This window comes from Suillus subalutaceus (genome assembly GCF_016647625.1).
Source record: "Suillus subalutaceus strain FC151 chromosome Unknown DFJ58scaffold_3, whole genome shotgun sequence".
Taxonomy (NCBI): domain Eukaryota; kingdom Fungi; phylum Basidiomycota; class Agaricomycetes; order Boletales; family Suillaceae; genus Suillus; species Suillus subalutaceus.
In genome coordinates this window covers 810971-823732 of record NW_024540252.1, presented here as the reverse complement: position 1 = coordinate 823732, position 12762 = coordinate 810971, and the positions used below count along the sequence as shown (strand labels likewise).

Genomic DNA, 12762 nt, shown 5'->3' with positions numbered 1-12762 from the left:
CTGTAACCGGATATATGGTATATGACACTGCTGGTCTTCGTTGTACGGTATGTGCTCTTGCTATAGGCTTTAATTTTGCTCTCACATTTAATTTATATAGGCCATGATCAATATTTCCTTCTGCGATGTGATGACCATGTCTAGCGTACAAGGACACTTTCCCACCGCCGAACTTAGCACATCCGCCGTCTTTATCCAACTGGCGTATGGATAACAAATTGTTTGATGCGTTCGGTACGTATAGTACATTTTTTTAGTAAAATTTGATCTTCTGATTGCCCATATAGCTTTCAAGTTCAACTGTGCCTCGCCCTTTTACTTCAAGGGGTTCATTCCCTATCCCAACCACCTCACTTTTCGTTGGGGCATAATCTGTGAGTGCAGTTCGAACTCTGGTTATATGTGATGTTGTTCCTGAATCTGCGAACCATTCGTACCAGATCATTGACTCTTGGTCCCTCTTTGGGGCACAATCAGACTGAACCATAAACTGCAATGTTAGGTTCGCCTTCGACTTCCATATCAGTCTCGTCACCCTCACTGCGCACTTGGTAAGCACGTTTCGGCTTTTGAGGTCTGGATGACATTCCTGAAGTCTTCTTTCCCCAGCACGCCGAAGTCTCATGTCCGAATTTATCGCAGGACGTACACTTCAGCTTGCCTTTCCAATAACATTTCGCAGTGGCATGATTATGCCTACTGCAAATCGAGCATTCCAGTAAGTTCTGTTTGGGTCTTTCCTTCTCAATCTTACGCTTTTTCCCGTGTTCGGTACTCTTAGCATAATATCCTTTCTCCTGTGTACCATGTGTCTCCCTGCAATTATATTCATCTATAATCAATGAGGTAATCTCCTGGGAGGTTATGCCTTTTGTTCCTTGCGTATCCGCATGTGTACCAAGGTACGAGGATGTGAAGGCATCCCAAGAGTCCGGTAAGGACATCACAAGCAAGGACTTGTATTCCTTGTCCGTAATCATCTCGCCCATAAGATGTAGGTCATTTTGTTGCTGTTTCATCTCATTGATATGTTCGACAATATTGACGCCTTCAGTTGCCCGCATAGCGAATAAATTTCGCTTTGCGACGACGACGCTTTGTTGTCCTCGAACTTGATGAATACTCATCAGGTTTGTCCACATTTGTTCGGCTGTTGCAGCCTCTGTAACATGCACCATCTGCTCGTCAGTGATGCTGTTCATTATCAAGGTCTGTGCAACTTGGTCGAGTTTGTTCCAGGTCGCTAACTCATCCACCTTGCCTGCATCAGGCTTTTCGTCGTGCCGTCGACATGTTCAGCCACGCCGTGAAGCTTGAGAAGGCCCATCATACGTGCTTTCCATCCACTCCAGTTTTTTTCTTTCAGCGGTTCAATTTTATATGACGACAACGCTCCTAAGTTTATTTCTTTAGGTTTCTGAGTAGCCGCAGGAACAGGTACTGTTGTGGAAGCCCCAACAGTTGTAGAAGTCGGAGGATTAGGATTGGGATTCGACATCTTGCTTGTTTGTGTCAATGTATTGCTTTGACGTTAACTTTATAACGTATCACAGGGCTCGTAACCTCTTAAGATTTAGGTTCCGGGCTTAGTAGGAACAGCGACGATAATAGGAGTTTGTGGCGCGCAGAATATATTCGGCTGATTCCGTTTATCTATTATATCAACTAACTACTCCGCCACTCAGATGCTCTCGTAACTCCGCTAGGAAGTGCACGAACCATGTCGGCTGATTGCTATGTCACAACAATATTCCACATCACACCAACCAATCATAATCATAATTTTCGACCTGTAACTCGACCGCGAATTTCTTAGGCATTGCCGAGCGGACTCTGAAAGCGGCAGCAGTGAGCTGCTGTGACAAAAGTGTGACCTGACGACTTGTGGGGGTGACGACTCAGTACTCAGCCGTGAGGCATAGTAACCATAAAATTACATGCGGGGGTTGGGTAACCATGACGGCGCGCGCGCGATGTCGTATCAAAAGTTGTTGAACGTTACATAACAGTCGCCGACTCTCGGTGTTGAACCAAAAGCCTGGGTTTGTTCAACTTGTCAATTGTGGATGCTCTAGCCTGTCTGTCTGCTAAGTTGCAGCGATATCCAAACTGTTATCCCAATAATCGGTTGATGGTGTTGGAACCGAGCGCCAGCTAGTCATGATGCTATTTTTCCCACCACTGCGGCAGGTGCAAACCACGCGTGGCACTCATACTTAAGTACTTAAGTACAGGCTATAAGCTACTTGGCGGTTTCAAGTTGCATACAGTGTAGCTTCTTGCTTCAACTTTAAGCTTTATGTATTGAGAGGCAATGCTCGTCGTCCCCTTACATGAGCATGCAACAAATACCGTCCTTACTATTCCAGACATCCAAAGTCTTGAATACAACATTGTGCTCATCAATCATTTCCTCACGCCGGTATCATGACTTTGTTCGTTTCTCCTACACCAGGTTAGCTTCCTTTCCTTTCTTGTTTTGAGGTTTAAACGAACAAGCTACTTTTTATAGGTGGCGCAGGCCGTGTACCACTCCATGCCCCCACTATCATAGGTGTAGCATCGTCAAGAGGTACTCGTGGGTGAGCACTCTTTCTCACCCCTTGTCGCGCACCTGAGGTTCAGTCTTTGTTTTTGCAGTCACCAGGAAGATTACTATGCTTTTGCATCATTACTCTTGGATCCTGAGGGGTTACAGGCAGGCTTGAAGAGAACACTCGGCATCGATTGGACCCCAAAGAACATCAGTGATCCGTTAACACGTCAGGTAGTCTTTGTCGGCCTTTATGACGGGTATGTATCGCACCCATCTTGACACACAGCAGCCGTTGACACCATGCAGACATGGCGGATCTACCGTTTCTCAGTTTTTGCGTCAGGAATTGCATGGGTTATTCGAATCCGTCGACAAGGCTCACATCCCAGAGTTGTATCTGTGGATCAAGGATCAAGGGGGTTATTTTAAGAGGTTCCGTGGGGGTGCCCTTGCTCCCTGGATAAATCAGTCCAACGGAACGCCTCCGCTAGATCTCGAGGCACGTGCTACCCAGGCATTCTTTGAAGTTGGTGAGCAACATTGTCTCGCCCATTTACGTTTACAAATGGGGTAAGTTTAGATCGCCTCCTCTCTATTGAGAGTGAAGCCAAAACATGTGGAGCGACAGCGTCCGTCGCGATCCTCCACTCCCTTGATACCCGCCCGTTCTTCTCGTCCACAAAACTTGTTTTGACAGTCGCTCATGCTGGGTTAGTCATATTTTCAATGAACACAGACATATGTTTAGAAAACATGCAAATAGCGATGCTCGAGTACTCCTTTGTGGCACCAACGACTGTCTTGTCCGCCCGATGACCGAGAATCATCACCCCGATACCCTTATAGAGGCCACACGTCTCCGACGGATGATGGGTTCATCACTTATCACTGATTCGTTTGGCGAGTCTCGGTAAGCCAAAACAACGTCTTCCATTATCGTGTCCCGTTAATGATCTTGCAGCTGGATGGGTGCTCTGGCAAATACGAGAGCGTGAGCAGCACACCTGCCTGCTTCTAGTGATTTGCTGATGTCAGTCTTAGCCTCGGAGATCTCAAGTGGAAGCCGTACGGCGTGACTCCAGAACCAGATGTTCGAACCATGCTGCTGGAAGGTGTTATACTTCCTGTGGAGTGTTATTATAGCTTCTTACATCATTGACAGGCACCAAATGGGCGTACATGATCATCGTCTCCGATGGTGTGTCATCCATACTATCCGATCAAGAAATAGTCGATGTTGCCCGAGGCGCACCCAGCCCAAAGAAAGCTGCCGAGCAAATCTTATCATACTCTGAAGAGCTGGGTGGGGAAGACAATGCAACGGTTGTAGTTGTACCCTTGTCTGGTTGGAGAAAGATTCAAGGGCCTGACAGGACCCGCGCTCTTCGTGAGTATCGAAGTCAGCAAGCGGGTAAGTGTTTCGAGTTTTCTTTTTTCCCGTTGATTAACAGTGTCGTGATAGTCGGAAGTGAGCGACAGAGAAGAATGTGATTTAGAGGATTCATCAGTTATACCCTCCGTTAGCGTACATAATTCACTACATTATTGTAGACATTTATTTGACTTCATTTGTCTGGTGTGTTAGTACAATTAAATCTGCGCTACGGCATGTCCATCCGACCTTGGGTCACACCCGGCAGCCCAAACAGTCTTCCCAGACGCATCAACGATCTTCTGAATAATCTGTCCACGACCCATTATCTCCCTCCCCCAGCCACTGACGACATTGGCGTCATGACCCATAGCTAAAGCGACCCATTCAGAAAAGTGATGCCCAGAAAACAAAAAGCCATACCGCGAAGCTTCTGAATAGTTGACATGGGAATAGCGTCTTCAAAGTTAATCCCACCGCTGACCACACCGAAGGCAGCAGGATCCTTGTCATCTGGGTCAGGCATTCCAGCTGAGATGCAGAATCGAGGGGCATCAAGGGCAGCTTGGGCAGTGAATCCACGCAGCATGTTAAGCAGGACCTGGACGTGACCTTGGGGCTGTATGATGTTCATTTAATCACTATATCTACGGGCACTAGAGGGGTGCGAGTACATACCTGCATGAAACCACCCATTACACCGTAGGAAAGGAACAAATCGCCCCCTCGTAACGCCATTGCAGGGATGATGGTGTGGTATGGCCGCTTTCCTCCCTACAAGAATGGCACAATTCAATAGGCTGCACTGTTAAATTTGCTGTATGATATACCTGTAAGCAGTTAGGGTGACCCTCCTGCAGAACGAATCCGGCACCCCTGTTCTGAAGAGTAAACCCGCATCCCTTGGGTATAGCTTCATATAAAAAATTCAGTATCGTCTAAACTGTGGCGCGAATTGATGTCACCTGCTGTCCCAAATCCTTTGGTTGTAAAGTATCAAGGCGTGCATTCACGGATAAACTGAATGCCCTACCTGCATAATTGCTCTGAATAAAACTACATGCATTTCCCCACTGATCCGAAGCTGAAACACGAGAACGCTTAGTAAATGGACGCTGCACAAGGCTGCTTTGTCTATCATACCAGTGAAGTAGACCGTATCAGATGAGTTTACTGGGTTTCCCTAGCCGACTGTGAATAAATTAAACGCGAATGACCATCGGACAAGACTCACGTGAACGATGTTGGGGTTTCTAGCTTGGGCGTTGAATAGAGCTGCGCGTTTGGAAAGATATTCCTACAGCTTGGATTAGATGCGACGGAGTAATGCAAGCTCAAAGGCTAACCTTGCTTAGTAGTTCATCGACCGGGATTTTGTTGAACTCAGGATCAGTCACGTAGTATTGTGTGTCTGCTGCCCGTCAGTTGTGAAACAGAAGCAAGTCATGTAATGATCTCACCCGCAAAGGCGAGACTAAATAAAAGAGACATAAAGACCATGAATCCAGAGTATTAATATTCGATCACTAATACGCACCGCAGAGCCTCAATGAGTGCATGGAGATACTCGGCAGAGTTGTGTTCTAATTCCAGGAGGGACGGAATCTTTCCTTGTATTTGCATTTGCTCGAGAATGCCAAGAGCGACCAATGCAGTGATGCCTGGCAATGAGCATTAGTCATGCTCAGTGGAGACTCGTTCATCTTCACCTTGACCATTGGGAGGACACTACATTACGATAAAGTCAGCATCCACCCGTAAACCACACTATCCACGGCTCACCTCATAAACAGTAACATCCCCAGCATAAGTGTATTTGATCGGTTCTACGAATGACGTCTCGTGCTTTGCAAGATCGTCAAGCTCCATAACACCCCCTTTACTTTGAATGAGCTCCACTATAGCTTCTGCGATACGACCTTTATAGAAACCATCCTTTCCTTGCTCCGCGACAGCGCGGAAAGTCTTGGCAAGGTTGGGGAACTTCATGATTTGACCTGGAAGAGGTGCTTTCCCATTCAAAAGCATTTCATGTCCATTCGGCGATGCATTTTGTATCAACTTTTCCGAGCGCTGCCACTGTAGACAAATCAGCAACTTGCCCAACATGAATAAAGGCTGAACTCGCATTATAACTGTGAACTTCAGATACTGGAACTCTACAACCAAGAGTAGTCAATAAACTTGGCGATTAGTGGGATAAACATTACGGACCCTTCCTCAGCGAGCCTAATCGCAGGCGCCAGAACTTCAGCGACGGTTAGTTTTCCACTTCCGAACGTTTCCACAGTGTCGACCCACGCAGCAGCAGCACCTAGTCGTTTGTTCATTCATAGTGTGATCAGAGGTGTCAAAAAACAAACCTGGGACGGTGACACAGTTGAGGTCTGTGAGAGGAATCTGGGCGCCTTTAACACCTCGTTGACGCATGTAATCGACCGACAACTTCTGAGGAGAGTGACCAGAGCCATTCATCGCCTTTATGGCTTTCGTTTTGGCATCGTAGAAGAGACAAAAGGCATCCCTATTTCGCTCTCAGATTGGAATTGTGCACTTGCTCTTGGAACAGACCCACCCTCCTATGCCGCAGCAACTTGGCTCGGTCACATTAAGAGCGGCAGAGGTTGCAACAGCAGCATCAGCTACGAACGAGAGCACGCAGTGTCGGTAGAAGCTGTAATCGAGAACACCGGCACTCACCTGCATTCCCGCCTTTCCTTAGGATTTCGAGTCCAGCTTCCGCTGCGAGAGGTTGGGAACATGCGACGACACCCTTGGTACCATAGACTTGGGATCGTCGACTTGGAAATTGCTGCAACACGAGATCAGGTTGGTCTACTTTACTCCAATTGACTTTCATTGCGGAGAATGCGGAGGGAATGAGAAATACGGAGGTGAGGAGCTACGAGACCTCAATATTCTTGTTGGTTAAAAACGGACTGCCTAGCGCTCACACACTATCAGATCGTGTTTTGTGCTCACATGAGCTCACATGAATGTGACCACCGAGCCTCCCGGAACCCCGCAGTCAAATGGTATATGATTAGTACGGAACGAGAGTATTACATAACAATCAGAGGAGGTGCTGTGATATCGGGCATCGGAGGTCAATCGGAGGTGACTGTCTATTTTTCGTCATGTCTCTAGAATTCCGTTACCAATCGGCATCGACGGAGTACCAGAAAATACAAACAGAACTGGCAAGTTTGGTGGAGAATCGCACTCGTCTCGATGCCCAGCTTTCCGAGAATGAGATGGTCAAAAAGGTTCGCCGAACATCTTTCGCAAACTCATTTGTACCAACTCCATCTTCCAGGAGTTCGCGCAGTTAACCCCCAGTAATACTGTCTATAAACTTGTGGGACCTGTATTGGTGCCTCAAGATCAGAATGAGGCCAAATCCAATGTGGAGACACGTCTGGAATTTATCAAGAGCGAAATGTCACTGGTTTCATGTCCGAGTTGAATGCAGGACTCATCAGTATCACAGAAAACGCGTAGATGGACAAATAAATGATGGCGAGGACAGGTCGGAGAAAAAGAAGAATGAGGTATTGTCACTTGCCCGTTATTCCCAATGACAAGTTTGACCCGACAATCCATTGTGTCGCAGCTCGTCGAAATCCAAACGAAGCTTCAACAGGATCAATCCACGCCAAATTCTTAGACGAATGTTGCTGTGAAGATACCTTGGAATCGAGTTGCTGGTCTCTACAGGAGTGCCAACTCACTTGAACGATTGACTTGTACTAATAACCGCGCGATCACCCCGAGTGCTACTCGTACAATGTACACCATATATATACACTACTAAAGACTACATATGACAGATCAACACATTCTGAACCATCATTGAAAGGCTGCTCGTGTCAATACAAACCTCTCATAGAAACCGAGTGCGACTGTTTTTGATGGACCAAGGCTCCTCGCCTTGATCATCCCAAGCTCTCGCATAGCAACATCCCAGGGAAATTGACCAGCGGTGTTTGGGCATTCGTGAATATATGCGTAGGAAGCTTTGAGCCTTGCCACCTCCTCCGATGAGAAGAAAAGAAAAGATGAAAGGTCCGGGGCAGCAGTGAAATCACGAGCGAGGGAGCGAAGAATATCTTGCCGCCGTTCAATTTTAAGGCCAGAGAAACTACGACGGATACTCTTCTTGTGCTCTTCACGCATCTTTTCGACGTGTTCGCGTATCTTGGAGAGTTCCATTTCCAGTGTCAAAGCAGCATACTCATTGCTGTACTTCACACGCTGGACCCTTGACTCGGCATCCTGCCATGGCTTCTCGAGAGAGGAATCTCTGTGACCGTGGTGTTTGGAAAAAGCGCTATCGACCTGTTGCAGTTTCAGGTCCCGGTATTTCCGAGCATGGCTCATAATCGCATCCATAACAAATTCTGTCATGCCTTTGGGACGCTGAGCGTTGATGTCGTTGGTTTCCGGTTTCTCCTCTCCACACTCTTTCCACTCTGGAGAGCGCTTGTGGTAGAGCTTTGTATCGCTCTTTATGACCTCCGGTAAAACAGTTAATCCACTCTTCGCTCCATCGAGAATATTGCAAAACCTGTGGTTATATAAATGTGTGTTCCACTACTACAACAACCGCGACCTACATGTAAGCCAAGCGAATGGTTTCACTATGCGCATATCCAAGGGTGTACACCGCCACGTCGTGTAGGTTCGAGTACTTTCCGACTGACGATATGTCACGCAAACCTCCTAACAAAAATGACTGCAGGCGAGGTATGAGATCGTCGAATTCGCTTCCTTGGTGTTGTTCCAAAAAATCATCGACTCGTAGGGTGTTCTTATGGAAATTCTCGAAGAGATTATCAGGCGGATGAGAATATTTGAGGTCGGCATTGTTGAAGTGCGACACTATGGACGGCTGCCAAACAGCAATTGCCTTGTCCCCATCGTAATCGCCTAATTGTTGCTCAGTATCTTGACATAGATACGATTTCATAATTTGATGTACCTCCAGCAAGAAGATCTGCAAAGCGGCGAGTTCCCTGCACAGAGCACACTATCACGTCTGTGTAGCGCCTGAGCTCCGGTTTTTCGACAGCTCTGACCTGCCTCCAAATCATTAAGATGCGAAAGACATAGTAGACGACAGATCAGCATGCCTTCTGAGTATCTGTCGGCAGTTTACAAGGATGCCGTGCGAGCTATTATCGGTTCAGCGTCTGTAATGAGTCGAGGAGCGACATTAAATAACACTGACCAGAACATCACCCAATACAACATTTGACTCTGTTCCATCAGGACAGAGGAATTTCGAATCCTTCGAGAGAATTTGCACTTCGTCAGGAGCCAATGTTCCAGAAGGGTCTAAGGTGCACAATGGTCAAATAAACGAAGCCTTAATTATTGATAACCTCGCACCTGGCACAATCCATCCCATGCAAGACATGGGCACCTCGATTCTATATCGTTGCACAAAGTTGTCGACCATCGTCTTAAGAACATGGCGAAGCTTGTCAGCGAGGACTGGGCAATCGCGAGGGGTGAAACCAGAGTCAAGCATGACCATTACCGTTTCTTCAAGAGAAGAAGGGCAACCTGAGATCTCGTCACCCCACCAAGCGACTGAGCGAGGAATTTCGATGACCGCATTCAGATCGTCTTCGTCATCATCTTCAATGTCGTCGTCTTTGACGGCGAAACCTCTTGATCGAGCCTCTCCACCAGATTCACGAGCTAATCTGGATCCAACCACGGCGCCGGCTCTGGCAACACTATGCCATAGACGATACATGGCATCTGGACCATCCCAGTCAAGCAAACTGTTGACGATAGCATCCAAACCTTCCTTCATCAGATCAATAAATACTGAGTGGGGAACACCATTTTCAGCAAGATTCACTATGGTCTCTGCAGCAAGGCGGGAGGGAGAACGCATATGAGACGACCGTAGCACATCAATTGTTAAGTGACTAGGTGATAGTTTTTGAGTTTGAGGATACTTGACTTTGATTTGCGATTCGCGCAACCAAACTCGAGGGACGTCGGAACAATTTTCCCATGAATCAGGATGCAGGAGTAGGAGTCCCTATAGGAGGATATTTATTTGACTTTCCCAACACTCGAGCAAGTGTCTGTTACCTTGGCGCCAGCGATTCTACATTGTATTGCCGTCGGTGTTGTGTCCCATTGCAAGAGCTCGCGTAACGCCTTCAAGGCAATTTTGTTAATATACCCGCAGCCATCTGTCATGTCTGGACCCCCCGGGTCTTCGGCGCAGAAGTCAGTTTTCACTACATAGTTAATAAGAATACCAATAGCTTACTTTCTTCTTTCAAACATATGATATTTTCCCGATTGATGGTAATACCTGGGACAGAGTTCGAAAGTCCCAATGCAAACCGCGAGGACCATTTTGCCACAGTCTGAAACGCATCAGTGAAGTTCCCGAACTCTCAGGACTGTTGCCAACCTGAGCTGTATTATAATATATAGGGTTATGCCAGTCGAGATAATCCTCCAGAGACGGCGGTGAAGGGTGAGCATGAGAAGGAATTCGACCACATCCCGTCGAAGAATTAGTTGCCACGAGAAAAACACTTCCATCTCTTGCATAAAATGCCCGATAAATCAGACCACAGAGGAGAAAGTGTTGCGAAAAAAACTCCACAAGGCCATGCTGAGGCTTGTTTAGAATATTCCTCGGCACCTTCACGCGTAGGAAATTTTTTGAACCATACTGTCGGGTTAGTCTCGACGAGGACCCAAGCTCTGGCGGACTGAGTTGAATGCGATATTCAGGCGTTGTAGTCTTCTTATCGATAGCCCTCAAAGTTGCACCAAAATGCACTTTCCCTCCATACCAACCATCTGCCTGTCGCTGGAACCCGTCAAAACTATCACCCATTGCAAGAGCAAGTTCGTGCTCTCGGTCAAGCTCTTTCCAAGGCGACTTGTTATGATATCAGTTATCGACCATCGCAAACCAAAGGAGCACTGTACCAGAACTGCCTTTTCCTTCACGAAGAATCCTTCTTCTTCGCCCATTGAGTTATGGCATGCTGCAAACACCTGAGCCACGCGTGGGGTAGCTTCTTGGTTTGTGCCACGGAGCTTATCCAAGTCGGGGATATGGATGTCCTCGTATGCAAGAACATCGTAACTGACCATTTTGGCAATCAGCCACTGTACCCCAAAGGATATGTTTTTACTGTCAAAATAAGCTTGTAGGTTTCGATCGTGAGCCTGTGAACTTCGTCAAGAAGAGTCTCGAACCCGCGCAAGAAGCACCCACGATTGTATGGATTTTAATTTCTGCATCGCCGATTCTCGCACTCTTAGTACGTGAAGACAAGGAATTGTCAGGAGGCTCCTCTTTTTTCCGTTTACCTAGGACAGAGGACCAACTGCTCGAAGGTGAAGCCGAATCCGCTGAATCCGACGAGCCAACAGACATAGCTGAAAGCGGTTGGGCAGAACTGGAGTCAACAGTGGCAATATTGTTCGCAGTGCCATTCAAGACTGTGACTAGCTGTTAGGCTCTCAGATCACATCGACGATGAGTTAACTCGCCCTCTTCTGGCATATTGCACATCATATCACTCAGGTCTTCCAGACCGGAATAGACAGATGATTGCTATGATTTTAGTGTTAGTTATGCGAGAAAGATACCAGAATAGGAGCTAATTGGAGACTGACTGTTGATGAGATCGAGTCGCATGAAGCACTCCTTTCCACTGGTAGTGGAATAACAGGAACGAGTGCAGAATTAGCCTCTTGGTGATGTGGAGTGGGTCCATGTCCATAACTATGTCACTTCACACGCAAAATGCAAGATCAAAACAATCGTACCTTCTGCGAATTCCCACTCGTCGTCTACTAAAATCTCCTCTTGTACCTCGCGGTAATAAGCCCGTGCGATACCCCTCGACATCCCTAGGCACACAAAATACGTGCAAGACGTACTAGTTCCTAGTAAATGTGAGTTCAAAAAATTGGGACGAGGACGATGTGAAAAATGTAGTGGGGACCAAGTTATTGCAGGCCAACTTGAGCTGGATCAGACTGATCATCCAAAGAGATCATCCAAAGAAACACGATTGGAAAGCTCCGAGTCGCTCAAGATAGAAGGTGTGCGATTCAGCTGAAACGTTGTTGACAATGAGGCTAGTTGCAAATAGTAATATTATAGATGGATTCAAGTTGAAGTCGCGATTTCGGATTGACTGACTTCGAACGTTGAACCGTAGCATGCAAGGTTGTGACCGTGTACACCAGATTCTTTTGCAACATTGCACCAAATCACAATTTGATCTGTCGATCGTCTCTCCTCGCTGCTGAAATTGGCGTGCGTGTTGCGTGTTGCGGTGTCAAGACCACTGCTAAAGAGCCATGGGAAGTAAAGAGCATGATTACAAACATATTGCTACTGCATAAATATAAACCCTATACGTGATATTGATAGCCCATCAGCTTTCCGTTCTTGACTGGGCCCTCAAACGGTTCCTTCCCATTCGTGAAGTGTACCAGCTCGAGTAACCCAGCCTCGATGTCACCGAACCCTCAAAACAAGGGTTCTCCAGACGTGAAGCTTTGCATCATTTGGGCGTGAAAGACAACAAACATCCACAGGACTGGGTCAGTCGAAAGCATGTTAGTAGCACATATATTTGAAATGAATGCTTATTGTATGAGTGCCTCTACATGACGAGTATGAACAAGGACTCGAAGCGCAGTCTAGAATGCCATGCAGACTCCGGAGGTTTGGTCAACTAGAAATTGGACCATGGAAAACCAGAACCAAAATCACGGAACAGACTACATTGGGCGAGCAAGTTCGTCTGTGCAAGTGAACAGACGTACACATTAACTTGGTGTCATCACA

The 12762-nt window shown here is 46.9% G+C and overlaps 4 protein-coding genes across 4 annotated transcripts; 2 read left to right on the top strand and 2 right to left on the bottom strand.

Annotated features, from left to right (window-relative positions):
- Positions 1-2209: 2209 nt before the first annotated feature.
- DFJ58DRAFT_261779 (phosphatase 2C-like domain-containing protein) lies at positions 2210-4154 on the top strand. The gene is made up of 10 exons (XM_041379528.1): positions 2210-2455; positions 2513-2582; positions 2641-2793; positions 2843-3066; positions 3117-3246; positions 3300-3446; positions 3498-3527; positions 3578-3648; positions 3699-3947; positions 3999-4154. Exons 1-10 carry the CDS (start codon positions 2428-2430, stop codon positions 4025-4027), a joined length of 1131 nt encoding a protein of 376 aa, XP_041250704.1. The 5' UTR covers positions 2210-2427; the 3' UTR covers positions 4028-4154.
- Positions 3994-6945, bottom strand: DFJ58DRAFT_261734 (gamma-glutamyltranspeptidase). Its single transcript, XM_041379527.1, has 18 exons — positions 6609-6945; positions 6484-6550; positions 6272-6432; positions 6123-6222; positions 6037-6067; positions 5691-5987; positions 5618-5636; positions 5446-5569; positions 5369-5382; positions 5255-5319; positions 5143-5205; positions 5052-5091; positions 4942-4992; positions 4874-4888; positions 4739-4821; positions 4587-4682; positions 4332-4527; positions 3994-4281 (listed from the first exon to the last, which is right to left on the bottom strand). The coding sequence occupies exons 1-18, from the start codon at positions 6766-6768 to the stop codon at positions 4127-4129; spliced, it is 1737 nt and encodes a 578-aa protein (XP_041250703.1). The 5' UTR covers positions 6769-6945; the 3' UTR covers positions 3994-4126.
- A 24-nt stretch (positions 6946-6969) lies between these two features.
- Positions 6970-7666, top strand: DFJ58DRAFT_261653 (prefoldin subunit 6). Its single transcript, XM_041379526.1, has 4 exons — positions 6970-7174; positions 7225-7349; positions 7399-7459; positions 7522-7666. Exons 1-4 carry the CDS (start codon positions 7046-7048, stop codon positions 7573-7575), a joined length of 369 nt encoding a protein of 122 aa, XP_041250702.1. The 5' UTR covers positions 6970-7045; the 3' UTR covers positions 7576-7666.
- Positions 7636-12162, bottom strand: DFJ58DRAFT_910077 (RNA dependent RNA polymerase-domain-containing protein; the record flags this gene model as incomplete). Its single annotated transcript, XM_041395169.1, has 15 exons — positions 11730-12162; positions 11577-11653; positions 11451-11514; positions 11173-11399; positions 10881-11123; positions 10351-10830; positions 10204-10303; positions 10020-10171; positions 9300-9966; positions 9139-9245; positions 9041-9082; positions 8890-8986; positions 8525-8837; positions 7789-8475; positions 7636-7684 (listed from the first exon to the last, which is right to left on the bottom strand). The coding sequence occupies exons 1-15, from the start codon at positions 11809-11811 to the stop codon at positions 7636-7638; spliced, it is 3387 nt and encodes a 1128-aa protein (XP_041250701.1). The 5' UTR covers positions 11812-12162.
- Positions 12163-12762: the final 600 nt, after the last annotated feature.